The 14,401-nt window shown below is 40.4% G+C and overlaps 1 protein-coding gene across 1 annotated transcript in view; it reads left to right on the top strand.

Moving 5' to 3' along the window:
• The window catches only part of rxrab (retinoid x receptor, alpha b), an 82,589-nt gene that overhangs the window by 40,045 nt on the left and 28,143 nt on the right, over positions 1 to 14,401 (top strand). The window contains exon 3 of the mRNA XM_079606633.1: positions 5,640 to 5,884. Within this exon, the coding sequence (XP_079462759.1) occupies positions 5,640 to 5,884 (245 nt within the window). The remainder of the gene's footprint in view (positions 1 to 5,639; positions 5,885 to 14,401) is intronic.

Genomic DNA, 14,401 nt, shown 5'->3' on the forward strand with positions numbered 1-14,401 from the left:
CAGTTCATTAGCATTAAGTAAATTCAAAGTGCTTTACATAAAACTGACTACAAATAATAATAAAAGGTCCATGAGAAATAAAAAATAACAATAAAGAGTAAGTAATAATAGATTTAATGTATTAACACGAGCAAAGAAAAGAAAATGGAAATATAATTAAAGTGCTCAGTCAGTACATACTGTACACATTTATACGTGTTTTTATTCTGGATTAAAATAAAATAAAATAATTACAAATGAATAAATAAATAAAAAATACATTTGAATGTTTCCACTCTTTCTTTGGATCAAACTCAGTAGCATTGCGAGTTCTGATCTTGTCATGTGTGTGTCCATGCGGTTCAGCAGTGTGTTGTGTTGTGATGAAGTCAACCCTCTGCTCTGCCTTCCCATCATCCCTCATCCTCCGACTAATCAGGCCTCTGCTCTGCTTCTCGCTGCCTCATTAGCGAACTGTAACGATGTTTTGCTCAAATACATTTTGCTGAGGCTTGGCGGTATATCCTTATCCCCTAGTCTGTTTATCTCCCACCCTTGATTTACATTTCAGTGAGTAGGTGTTTGTGGCAATTGAGTAAACACTTTGTGTGGCAGTGTTTATATAGCGGTCGAGTCAAGATTGTTGTGTTTACGCGATAAGGCCAAATCATATTCTTAATTGACACAGAGACTCTACTGGTTGTCTATATTAAAATAAAACCGAGCCAAAACTCACAGTGTTGAGATATTAATGACATTGTTTTTGTATTCCAGGGGTTTAGCTTTGAAACTGGACATAAACTTGTATGTGAACCAGGAGACTTCTGTGAGCTTGACTGTAGACTATAACAAATTATTTTTCAAAGTTGTGAAGATAACTGGAGTACGTTTTACAATTTTTCATGTTTAATTCAGTGTGTTACTTGCCATTTCTTTGTGGCTATTTGTGAAATTCACTTGTAATTTCGGAGTTGTTTCAAAGTCAATCCAACCCGACATATTCTTCAGTGTAGGCCAGTTTTATGCTTAGTTATGCTGTAGTTCTCAGAGGAATGATTTGAGCTGCAAATCTTGCTGTCAGCATGTGGGCATCTTTGGGAGAAAACCACAATTTTCTTTTGCCTAGAATAGCCCTGATTCATTCAAATTAGTTGTGTGGTGTATAAATGTGTGTGTGTGTGTGTGTGTGTGTGTGTGTGTGTGTGTGTGTGTGTGTGTGTGTGTGTGTGTGTGTGTGTGTGTGTGTGTGTGTGTGTGTGTGTGTGTGTGTGTGTGTGTGTGTGTGTGTGTGTGTGTGTGTGTGTGTGTGTGTGTGTGTGTGTGTGTGTGTGTGTGTGTGTGTGTGTGTGTGTGTGTGTGTGTGTGTGTGTGTGTGTGTGTGTGTGTGTGTGTGTGTGTGTGTGAGAGTGTGTGAGTGGGGGGTGAAAAGTCACTTTGAGCCTTCTAATGATCTTCCTACACACCTTGTTTATGATCTGAAATGTTCGTTCAGTGCTCTGGTAATGTGTGTATAGGTGTGTATTGATGTTTATAGTCTGTTTATGAATGTACATGCCTATATGTACCTGTGCCCAAAAAAAGTTGTGCAATATGTTGGCAGGGGAGAAGGTGTGTGTGGTGTGTCAGAGACACATATCGCCGACCGTCATTTGTTGCCGACTCATAATCTGTTATGCAGATAGGATGAGAAACCAGATCACAATCAATTTAAACTGTACAGCTAGGGCTTTCAGACATATTTTTAAAAGAAAACACGAGTGTGCATGAGCTTTCCGCTTTTTTAAGATACTTTTTGGAGAAATGCTAGTGACATTGTACAGGGCTGGTTTGGGTTGGCGGAAAGAATCCCTGGCGTAAATCCAACCTTACAAATCTTAAACTTACATAGCTCCTCATAATCTTCAGTGGTTTGGTTTCACATTGGTATTTGCATTAAAGGGGTAGTTCACCCCAAAATGAAAATTCATAATTTAAATGTAAATAGCATGTAAATAACTGCCCACTGATAACACCACATGTATTTACTATGGTATAACCCAGTCTAATAGTGTCTTACTATACCAGCAATACTCAGTCATAATATGCATATTCTATAAACTTAAACTCACTGTACAATTGTTTTGCCATCTAAAAAGAATACATTATGTGGTAACATCTAAATGGACTGCTTCAAGTCAAACAAATTATTTAATATTTTTCAACAAACTTGACAATATTGGGATAAACCAATGAAAGTGATTTTTATTTATCAAATCAAGTAGAAATATCTCTTAAAGTAACTGCTGATGTCACGACTGTTTAGGTTTTGTTCATGTTTTCATGGTCTCAGTTTATATTTTCATGTCTTTTATTTTGAAGTTCATGTTGACTGAGTCACCTGTTCATGTCATGTGATTCCATGTCATGTGGCATGTTCTGATTTGTTCCTTAGACTTGTTTTCATTGGTTACTTTGTTCCATGTGTCGTGTTTAGGGATGTCCCGATCAGGTTTTTTTGCCCTCGAGTCCGAGTCCGAGTCATTTGATTTTGAGTATCTACCGATACCGAGTCCCGATCCGATACTTCTATAATACGTACATAAAAAAAGAATAAAGAAGAGCGAAAAAACAGATCCAGGATGTTCCTTATTTTTTATTTAATTCACCTTATTTTAACATTCAACAACTCTGTTAACAAACAGAGCACTTCTGTGAGGTAGCTTGAACAATCAAGTAATAAATAACATAAATTCTTCACTTTTGGTGATGTCAACAAAGTGATGTCATGCCGCACGCGTTGCTGTTTCTGTGTGGAGTCAAAAGGGTCTAACTCTGTGCCATCGCATAACTATAGATGTGTTAAAATATAATGAGAATATATATACATTACATATATATCCGAGTCCTGATCGGGAGGTAACGTCCGATTCCAATCGAGTCTGAAACCACGTAATCGGGCCCGATTTCCGATCATGTGATCGGATCTGGACATCCCTAGTCGTGTTCTCATTGGTTCTTGTTTCATTAGTTATGTCTGTTCATGTTTGCCATGTTACTTTGTCATGTATTGAAGAATAGAATGCTGTTCCATGTTCCATGTCATTGTTTATTGTTAAATTCATAGTTTATGATTTGTTTCAAGTCAAGATTGAGTTTTTTTTTTTTTCACAGTTTTGGATCTTCACTATTGTGAATAAACTGTTCTCATCACCATCATTTTCGTCTTCTCCATGTAAGCTAGCATTAGAGGTGACATGATAAAATCATAGAAACGACATAATTTTTTTGTTTTTGTCCCAATTAACAGTGCAGCCCATGATGAGTAACAGGGCATTTTGTCAGTTACCATGTAGCTCCGCCCACAGTGAAAAATCCCTATTTTGTATATTAAACATAATTTTCTAATAAGCAGTGATTTTGTTTTGTCACTCAGTAGTTTTCATTTCAGTGGAAATATGTTACTTGTCCCTGGACGTAAGACATGTGATATAAAAGAACCTTGCTGATTTTAATAGAATAACATGCTTTTCAATAGACAGAAATAAAAAATATATTACAAACTTTCTTTTCCCAGAGAAACACACTGAATGACTAATGGCCTTCGGAATGTTTCACAATAGTCAGAGTGGGAAAATAAGCCGAAGCTGAAGCTGGTGTTTCAATACAATATTTGCTATGACACTTGAACTGTTACCTTTTCCTGAGATGTGTTGCTGCATGTATAGGAAGATTAATATTGTTTTCATTTCAGTCAAGGTCTTGTAGCTGTGGGGGGGAAACAAGGATGAGTAATTAAGCCCTCTGTGTTTTCTCAGCATGTGTTTACTCTCTCTGTAAAGAGAAGGCAAGTTGTGGCTGAAGTCCACTGTGTTATCAGAGTAGACAATGTCAACAAATCAACTGACAGTACGGTAAATATGTAGGATACGTATAGAAGAGCAAACACAACACACACTCACACATTTTCATGTTTTATGGGGACTTTCCATAGACATAATGATTTTTATACTGTACAAATGTATATTCAATCCCTATAACCCTAAACACAATCGTCACAGAAAACATTCTGCATTTTTATATTTTCAAAATGCTAAAATTTTTCAAGCTGTTTTCCTCATGGGGACCAAAAATGTCCCCACAAGGACAAGGATGTCTGATATTGCAATAATTTTATCGCCATAACGTAAGGTTTACTAGGACCACACACACAAACAAATGTCAAACACAGTGTGTATGTACACAGTGTCTGTGCAAGGACACACATATAATTAGCATGATTTGCAGGATACATTAGTGTTTGGGTCAGTAAAAAATCGTCTTGTGCTCGTCAAATCTGTATTAACTTAATCAAAAATACAGTAAAAACATTAATATTGTAAATAATATATATATATATATATATATATATATATATATATATATATATATATATATATATATATTTTAGAATAGATAACTGTTGTATGTATATATATATATATATATATATATATATATATATTAAAATGCAAGTTATTCCTGTGATGGCAAAGCTGAATTTTCAGCATAATTACTTCTACATATATACTATATACAGTCTTCAGTATCACACAATCCTTAAGAAATCATTCTGATATGCTGATTTTATGCTCAAGAATAATTTCTTATTATTATCAATGTTGAAAATTTTGTTTTGCTCAATAGTTTTGTTAGCCTGGGAAAACCCAGACCACTCTCAGTTGTAGCTGAGTTAGGGTCTGGCAAAGCTCCATAGACAATTCATTTCCACAGGGGCGTCACCAACGGACGTCGGATAGATCTAAAACCAATCAGAGCGATGAATGACATGACGTATGCAGAGCGACGGAGAAACATCTCGAGACTCTCAGCAATTCTCTGTAACGAAAATGACCATTTTAAATCGCTTGAAACAGACGCGATAGCTGATTCAAACGAGTGATGTTGTGATGTTCCACGGCGGCATCCATCTTTGTAATGTACAAAATCTGCGTCACCGTCTCTGTTCTGTCGTCATCGTGTAAAGCCCGCCCCAACGTTTCTGATTGGTGCCGCGATTTCGACGGATTGGAAATGGGTTTCAATGGGCTCTTTGCCAGACCCACTTGCAGAGCAAATCTAAATTTGCCGGAAGTGGTCTGGGTTTTCCCAGGCTATAGTTTTGTGGGAACCATGATAAAAAAATCCTGGATTGTGCATGTGCGTGCGTGAGTGTGTTTTTGATGACATCATCCACTTATAATGTCTTATTATGTACCGAAATCGACTGTTAATGTATTTATTATATCAGTATATTTAATTTATTTGTTATACTAATTATTTTAATAATTAAAGTTATCCGGTATGTTATTTGTCATAGTTGTTATGATAGTTTAGCACTTTCTCTGTGACTTCTTGAATTAGAAAGTTTTTGTTGCTGGACATTTTTTTTTGTGTGTAAATGTTTACATTGTGCATTAAACACTTTAATTTTAAAAGTTTAAGGAAAACCTTAAAATATTGGTCATTAGTAAAAAAAAAATGAATTGAATGGATATTTGCACTCTATTTTCACATTCTTAAACACAACAGCAGCTGTGTAAGATATCATAACGTAGACACAATGGCATTATTTACCCCACAATGCAAAATATTCCTGAAATTTTCTTTGTGTGTAACTCTTTTTCCCTCTGGCCGTCCTGCAGACTCCTCCGGTCAGCTCTCGTCGCCTCCTTTGAGCTCCTCCATGGGTCACCGAGGCATCAGTAACCATCCTCTGCACCAGCCCCTGCTCAGCCCGTCTGCCATGAGCTCCAGCCCGGGTCAGCTGCACTCGCCCATCAACGGCCTGTCCTCGCCGTTCCCCGTCATCAGCTCGCCCATGGGCCATCACTCCATGAGCGGCCCGTCCTCCACCAGCATGACCTTCAGACCCAGTCTAAGCCCACAGGTAAGACATCACTGCATTTACTGTGGACTTATTTAACAGCTTCAGCATAAATTGCTGTGAATTGCCTAGTGCTATTGCAGATTCTTTCAGAGGTATGCAGCCAATCAATATTTTTTTTCAACATGTTCTCAGGCTCAGCTTGAACTGAATTGTCCTGCTCAATTGGCTAATCTGGACCTGAACTCTGCTTGAAATTAAAGATCTATTTTAAAGAGTCTGATTGCTCAAGTGGGTTTGATTGCATGATAAGATGGAGCATAAAAATCACACACAGGGTCACAAACATTTATTCGAATCTTTACCTCGTGTATTGAGCCAATCAGCCAATTTAGTAAGGTTTTGAAAAATTGCTTTACTTGCTACAATGAGACATGGTCATCTGCTTGTTCAAAGCATATGTGTTTAATTGATTTGGCAATAGTGGCGAAGGCTGTCTAAATAACTCATGAAAATGCTAGTAATTATACAGTTTGGACATTCAAGGTATTTATTAGAACTACGTAAATAGTTTCATTGTATTTTCCATATGGCATACATGCATAGACACTTGCATTTTATACACAGTGTAGCTCATTCATTTGATCAATCAGAGTTTAGTGACCTCAACTGCGCTTTTCTTTTGTAGTGCAGTCTTCTGCTTACTCACAGAAAATCTAATAAATTCGGCATCAGTGCTATCAGCTTTATGATTGGGTTTTATTTAATAACACATAGCTTAAAAAGTTCTGCTGAAGCAGCGTTTTATTGGTGGAAAATGCAGCTTCTTGTAAAAATGTTGTGGTGTTATTGGATTTCTGTTTAATCCCTCTGACTATGAGCGGGGTTTTATGAGACATCAAGTGATGTAATTCCACTTTTGTATTATAATTGTCTATGTTTGTTTTCCAGGAAAGTAGCTTGGATTAATATTTTATATTTAAGCATACATGCAGGTTGTTTACTTGAGCCTTTTTTTAAAGGTACCTAGATAAGAAATAAACCGATAAACAATTAAAATCGGCATTTGTGCTCAGGCATTTAGAGCAGAACATGTTGTTCACCGTGTATGTAGTAAATGAAAAAAAAAAAAAAAAGATTAGAGTGAATGCAGGTGGAACTTTTTCTGTTTTTTTTTAATCTGATTGCCTGTATCAGTGTTATTAATCAATGCTAGTTTTAAGTAATTGAAGAATATACACATAGACATAAATATGATTAAACTTAAATGTTCACGTTATCAGTATCGGCATATTCAGGGCTGTTGTCAGGGCTTCATAACATTCATAAGATAAAATAAAATGACATTAAATCATATGATGGGACTGAATTTTGAATACACAGAAAAGTAAATTAGTGACATAGGTTGTATTTAATATAAGAAACATTAAATAAAACCAACATTTACATTTGATTAAAACTACTGTCTTTTTCAGCATGAAACGGGTATCATTAAAGGTGTTAGTTATTTAAGAAATAAAAATATATAGAATAAAGATAAAGTAAATGGATGAGAACAATAAAGCAAAAGCTATATTCAAAGTGCAAGTGGCTATATATTTCAGTGATTGTGTCACCATTAGTCAGAATATGGTTTAATTATAATTTTGTAAATTTGTTAGAATTAATAAATCATTATGAGACACGACATTGTCACAGTTATCTGGACTCATTAATATTTAGTTTCACTTTTCTTTCAGTTTTGTTTAAACATGTGTTCCATTGTTTGAGTTTTCCCCCAATCATCAGTTCCCATGGACACTCATCAGTTTCTCACCTTCATTCTGTGTTTGTCGGTTGTTGTTTGTGCGTGCGTTGCACATGCTGTTACGTTGCCTTCCTCTTCATGGATTACCTGAGTTTGTTTTCATTAAAATACCCTTTCATTCAGTGAAAAACCTTTCATCATCTTCATCTTGTGACAGAACAACCGACCAAATGGAACTTGCAGTATGATTTTCTGTTTTGGCTCGTGAGAGCCAGGATTTTTTTAACCTTCAATGGACAATTCTGCCTTCTTGCCGTCACCAGCCCCTTTGACGACGAGACCCTGCAGTCACAGTTCTGGATCGGGGTGAATTACAATCACCCTGTAGACCTGCCAGACACCTCTGGATTCTGGAGACTGTTTATCCCCTGTCCAGAACACAGCCGGACCCAGAGTCCGTTCCACCACCATCAACCACGGATGAAACGTGTGAGCCCCCGCAGGCGGAGAGCTGCCATTCGCTGCGATGCGTCAGCCAGTTCCTAAAGATTAAAGGTCAGCGTGGACCTTCATCCCGGAAGAGGAGCCCTCCAGTGAGCCTGACCAGGGGTGTGAGCCCACGACATCAGTGGCCGAGGGTATTTTGGTGGATTTTGAGATTGAGGACTGGCTGATTGTCTTAAGCGCGGAGGTATCGTCTCCCACCCTATCCCACCCCATTTCAGAATTTTCAACACTGTTCCTAGACGGTCCCACTGACTGTATGAACTTTCTTCCTGTTTCCTCTGAACCTTCATCGCTGTTTCTGGACAGCACAGACACCTTCATGGACAATGTATTGTTACCTTCGACCCTGTATAGCCTTCATCTGCCTCCGTCACCGCTCTGCCAGTCCCCCAGCCCGGCTCTGCTGGAGGTTGTCAGCCCTTCTACATCTCCTGCAATGCCAAGCAGTTATGTCAAGCCTCAGGTCCTGCAACTATCATCAGTACCTGAGCAGATAGAACCAGTGGCTCCGCCTCCGGCTTCAGATCGTCTCGCTCCGTCTCTGCCCATCGACCTATAAGCTCCTTGCGACTCCATCCTTTCTCCCCCTTGGTCATGTTCCTCCACCCCTACGGCTGCAGAAGGCTCCTCTTTCCCTTCGGGTACGCCTCGGTCCTCCATCACACCTGCATCTCCTCAGCCCTTGGGCAGTCCTCCTCAGACGATCGTCGCAGCGGCATCGCCTAGGCTCCTCTCTGCCTGAGCCCTGGGATCCATCGGCTCCGCCTCCATCGGTCGTCCCCCAGTTGGCGTTAGTCTCCACGTCACATTGGCTCCTCCCTCCCTCGACTCCACCGTGGGCTCACGTTACTGGGCAGACGCCCTTCATCATCACCACCGGGATCTTGTCGTCTGAATAACACCATCATCTGTCTCCTTCGCTGTCATCGCATCGGCCACCTCCTAAGCCCTCTCCATATCTCCCTCACTTCTGCTACTGCGGTACGAGGTTGTGCCTACTGGGAGGGGGCGTTCTGTCACGGTTATCTGGACTCATTCATCTTTAGTTTCACTTTCATGGACTTTCAGTTTTGTTTTCAATCACATGTTCCTTTGTTTGAGTTTTCCCGCCATTCATCAGTTCCCATGGACACTCATCAGATCATTACACCTGTTTGTCATCTCCTCATTATCACTGTCTATTTAAATTTCTCACTTTCATTCTGTGTTCGTCAGTTGTTGTTTGTGTGCGTGTTACACATGTTGTTATGTTGCCTTCCTCTTCACGGATTATCTGAGTTTGTTTTCATTAAAATACCCTTTTGTTCATTGAAACCTTTTTGAACTCTCCCTCATCATGTGACATCTATAGTGTTAGTGTGTCTGTTTTGTTGTCTGATAAACTATTTACAGCACTAAACTAATACTGATGTGTATAGGTTTGATTTATAATGTCGAAAATTATTTCTGTTTTTCTTTTAAGTAGAATACAGGATATAGAATGTTGAATATATTAGAATACAGAATGTCACATCTTATTGCTTTTATTGTTGCTTGTCTTATTAAATTAAATGCTTTTCATAGTAGCCAATTGTCATTTGATTTAAAATATTGTGTCCGTGTAAAGTGAAGAACGTAAGCGCATGTTGTAGACTAGAGCAACATAATATAATTGACTGAACAAATGTTTTGATCCCAGCTGAATTTTTTTCATTGCACTGGAGTTTGTGGAACCGCTCTGTATGAGTGTTTGGATTACAAATGAAATCATTAATGTATAACTTTAAATCTGTAGAGATAAGTAAGATGGAGTTAAGTCAGACTTTGGCTTAGTGAGATCATTGAGTGCCTGCCAGAGTCATTTGAGAATCAGTAAAGCCATTTAGTGTAACTAGTCATATCAAATAACAGCCTTTTATAAACTCAATTGAAGACCGTGGGGTGTTATCAGACACCAGATGGTATATGAGAACTGGAATCCCTGCAATACAGTTTAAGATAAACCACACACTCGTTGGGGACGAGTTATTTTAAAGGGTTTCGTCTGATCGTTTATTTCCCCCTTATATCACCTCCCTTCCACTACCAGAAGTAAAGTGTTCAGTCATTACTGTTGTACCCCAAAATGGAAACAAGTTCCTATTAAAAACAAGTTTGGGTTGGCATAGAAATCATAATTATTTTTTTCTTCTTTCCACCACCTCATGTCAGACAGCTTTAATTTGGCTGCTAAATGGAGTGGGGGCGTTTCACATTAACGGTGTTGCCTTAAGTAATGGCGGTTGGGCTTAAGGAGAGGCGTCTTGGAGGTGCCCTGGCCCCCATTCATCCTCATTAGCCCCGTCAGAGTGCTTGATCTCTGACCGCATGGTGTCAAACACGGCCTTAGTGTGCCACATGGGCTTTCTACTTTTTATTGGCACGCTAAATGGGTTCAGAAGAGGCCCGGTTGGGGCCTGGTCAGGGCCCAATCGCACGGGAAATGAGCTGGCTTGTTAAAATCTGCAGTTTAGCCATGTGGTGTGTGTCAGAAAGAAACTCTTTTAACACCCTGCCAATTCAATCTCCATATACACACAGACAGATACACATTTATACATTTGTACATGTAACACTACTGTTCAAAAGTTTGGGATCAGTAAGATTTTTAAATGTTCACCAAAGCTGCATTTATTGGTATATAGTCAAAAATGGTAGTATTGTATTGTTTTTTATGGTAATATTCACTACCATACTAATGCTCAGTAATATTGTGAAATATTATCATAATCGTATGATTATCAAATATATATATATAATATATTATATAATATTGTTATATATTGTATACATAATATTTTTTGTTTTAATGTTTTTTTTATGTAATTTATTTTTCAAATAAAACTATTTTGTAACATTATTAAAGTCTTTACTGTGGTGGACCATGGATTTAAATGACATTTAAAGAAGCAGTCTGTAAGAATGACAGCTTGTGGTCGAATAGGTACTGCAGTCCAAATTCAAAATATCGGAGATCGTTTCCCCCGCACCCTCCTCCTCAGATTCGACGCTCACCCGGGTTGTCAGTTTGAGGACAGGCAACAGGAACGAGCGCAATTGACAATGAAAGCCGAGGAGACTTACTTGAGACAAGTAAGTTGATGACTTGAGTTATCCACGTTTTAATATGCTCTCGTTCATACAGAATTTTATTTGGATGTTAAGGCTTTTTAGGTTGCGTGGAATCTGCAATCTCTGACCCAGTTTGTTTTCTGTCTTCAATACACTGTATTTCCTGCTAACTGGCTAGCCTGGTAATACCAAACTCTGCTACTTCGCTTTGGTTCATAGACAGAGTCTGGCATGGCATCATTGAAAAGTGTTTTCTTTATCGCGGGGGGGCGCTCGTCTGAAGTATAAAATCATTGGTTACCCGTAAGCCAATAACATAACGTTTGGTTATTCAAAATGTTTACCAAACACTCTTCTTGTTCGTCCTTCAGTTTGGAAATACCGGGAATATTCTCCACAACAGAGCGAATTTCATCCCTTGTCTCCATATCCGCGGTCGTTTTCGATTTCCCCAATCTCAAACTCGGCGCTTAGCGTCTACGTCACGGCTCTCAGCCCGCCCTCTGTTCGTTGATTGGCCGGCTGTTTTCAGGCCGGAGGAAAACTGAGAGACATGTCGATGTCTCAGACTAAGTACAGAAGCGAAATTAAATTGAGCGGAAGTACGAAGTCTGACGTAGTCAGGCTACTAACTGGCATCCCGGGGTGTCGAAATACAATTGGATGAACTGGCAGTGGGCGAGATCACACAGACCTAAACAAAAACTGACAGACAACAGGGAACGTGTAAAATAATAAGTAAAATAACTGGCGGTAGAAGTGTTTTTCAGAGAAACGAGTATGTGAACTTGGCATGTTTCCTAAATATTTGCAAACATATTATGGTATTTTTATGCTTTAGTAGTGAAACATTTACTACAGCACCTTTAAGTACATTTTGTTTTGTGAAATTTCTATCACTCGTATAAGGTTAAGGGTTTAATAAAGGGACTTCAGTCAATATCATAGGGCTCTTTTGTCTTGGGCCAGTAAGAACAAAATAGCAACCACCCAGAACACCCTCGCAAGCACATAGCAATTGCCCTTGCAACTACGCACATAGCATCATGACGGCTAGTTCCCTTTCGTAGGGAACTCGCACTGCGTCGTTGAAAACGACTCTTTGGGGACGCTCCCTAAGCGTGCGCCTCTGAAGTATGAATGAAACTAATCCAATCCTGATTGGTGTTGCGTCGTGACGTAACATGTGACGGCATAACCGGATGCATAAAAGTGTCGCCGGCGCACACACACATTAGCTTTCGCTCTTCAGCAAGCGCTCTCTGTTTTTGTCTGTCTTATTTGGTGTTGTCTGTCTGATCCAGTCACTGTATTATGGCGAGTGAGCAATTCATTAGATGTGTGCACCCCTGCCCAAAGTATATTACGAGTGGGGACACGCATCAGTTGTGTGTGAATTGTTTTGGAGTGTAACACACTCACGGGCAGCTCTCGAGGGGGCTGTCTGTGATCTCTGTGAAACACTCCCTATCAGTACTGCGCTCGCGTTCCCCGTGGTTCAGGTCCCGCGTCCGTTGAGGCGGCGCGGTGACTCAGATCGCGGGGTTCGCAAAGGGATCTTGCAGATGAGGATGAGACTGCTGCGGCACTTTCTCATTCTTCATCTGAAGGTTCTAAGGCTCTCGTTCATGGTGCAGAAGCCCGCGCTGCGGCTTCTTCTGCCCGTGACGAGACCTCGATGTTTGAACTATCTGCTTCCGAGGGAGTGGATGTGTTCAGCATCGAGGCGGCCGGAGGAGCGTGAGTTAAATTCACCAGCTCGCGTTCCCCGCGGTTCGGGTCCCGCGTCCGTTGAGGCGGCGCGTCGACTCAGATCGCGGGGTTCACGGGGATCTTGCAGATGAGAATGAGACTGCTGCGGCACATTCTCATTCCCTATTTGAAGGTTCTGTGGCTCCCTTTCATGGTGCAGAAGCCCGCGCTGCGGCTTCTTCTGCCCGTGATGAGAACATGATGTTTGAACTATACACTTCTGAGGGAGTGGATGTGTTCAGCATTAAGGCGGGTGAGCGTGAGTTAAATTCACACAGCTCGCGCGCGGCGAATCAGATCGCGGGGTTCGCGATAGGATCTTGCAGATGAGAATGAGACTGCTGCGGCACTTTCTCATTCCCTATTTAAAGGTTCTGGGGCTCCCGTTCATGGTGCAGAAGCCCGCGCTGCGGCTTCTTCTGCCCGTGATGAGAACCTGATGTTTGAACTATCTGCTTCTGAGGGAGTGGGTGTGTTCAGCATCGAGGCGGATGAACGTGAATTAGACTCGCCAGCTCACGTTCTCCGTTGTTCAGGTCCGCGACTCAGATCGTGGGGTTCGTAAATAAAATAAATAATAAAATATGAATTTTGCTGATGAGAGTGAGACTGCTGCGGCACTTTCTCATTCGAATGGTTCTAAGCCCGCGATGCGGCTTCTTCTGCCCATGACAAGCACCCGATGTTAAAATAAAAAATCTTCAACATCGAGGCTTAATAGCGTGTTGTGATCCGTGCTGTGGCCAGATGAAAATTAACTGGCCACATGTTAGACAGGAAGCGCTTAATAAATAACTAAGAAAGGAAATAAGTGAACACTTCCTGCTGCAACAATCACAACATCAGCGCCGGAGCTTACCATTTTTATTGATTTATTTATTTTTCCTGACTTGTATAATGAGTTATCTAAGTCATGGGATAAACCCCACTCCTTCCTCTAGAGCCCCTCCCTCTGGAGTTTGGCAACAGATAAATTTATCTCGCTCTTTTGATCAGAAGGATGACCTGAGGGCCGTCCTTCAGGCAAGAGGGCTTCAGGAAAGAGGTTCTACCTGAAATAAAAATTAGACCCTTTCCCTCCCCCCCGTTGTAGAGCAACTGAGGTTGTTCTTACAGCGGAGCCCTCAGGAAAACTATGTGGTTGCCCGCCGTCCAAGACGCTTCGGGCCACATCAGTTTCCAGCGAACGCATACTGTTGTGTTCGCTCCAAAAAGCTTGAAAAAGGGCATTGACTATGGTTACAAAATCGGTCTCGACTAATCCCTGCCGGTCATCTGCTTCAGGGGGTCGAGAACAATGCTCAAAGAATACCCGAAACCAGCCTCAAGGGGCTGGTTCCCGTAATAGATTTTGTTGAAGCGTGTCAAACGCTTACCCAACATATCTGCATGGGTCCTGCGTATAAGCAGGATTGGGTGATGGAACAAAAAGTATACTCTTTACTGGTCAGAGAGGCCATATGATGGGTTCCTCCTCCAGACAG

The sequence above is a fragment of the Phoxinus phoxinus genome (assembly GCF_949152265.1).
Source record: "Phoxinus phoxinus genome assembly, chromosome: 3".
Lineage (NCBI taxonomy): Eukaryota > Metazoa > Chordata > Actinopteri > Cypriniformes > Leuciscidae > Phoxinus > Phoxinus phoxinus.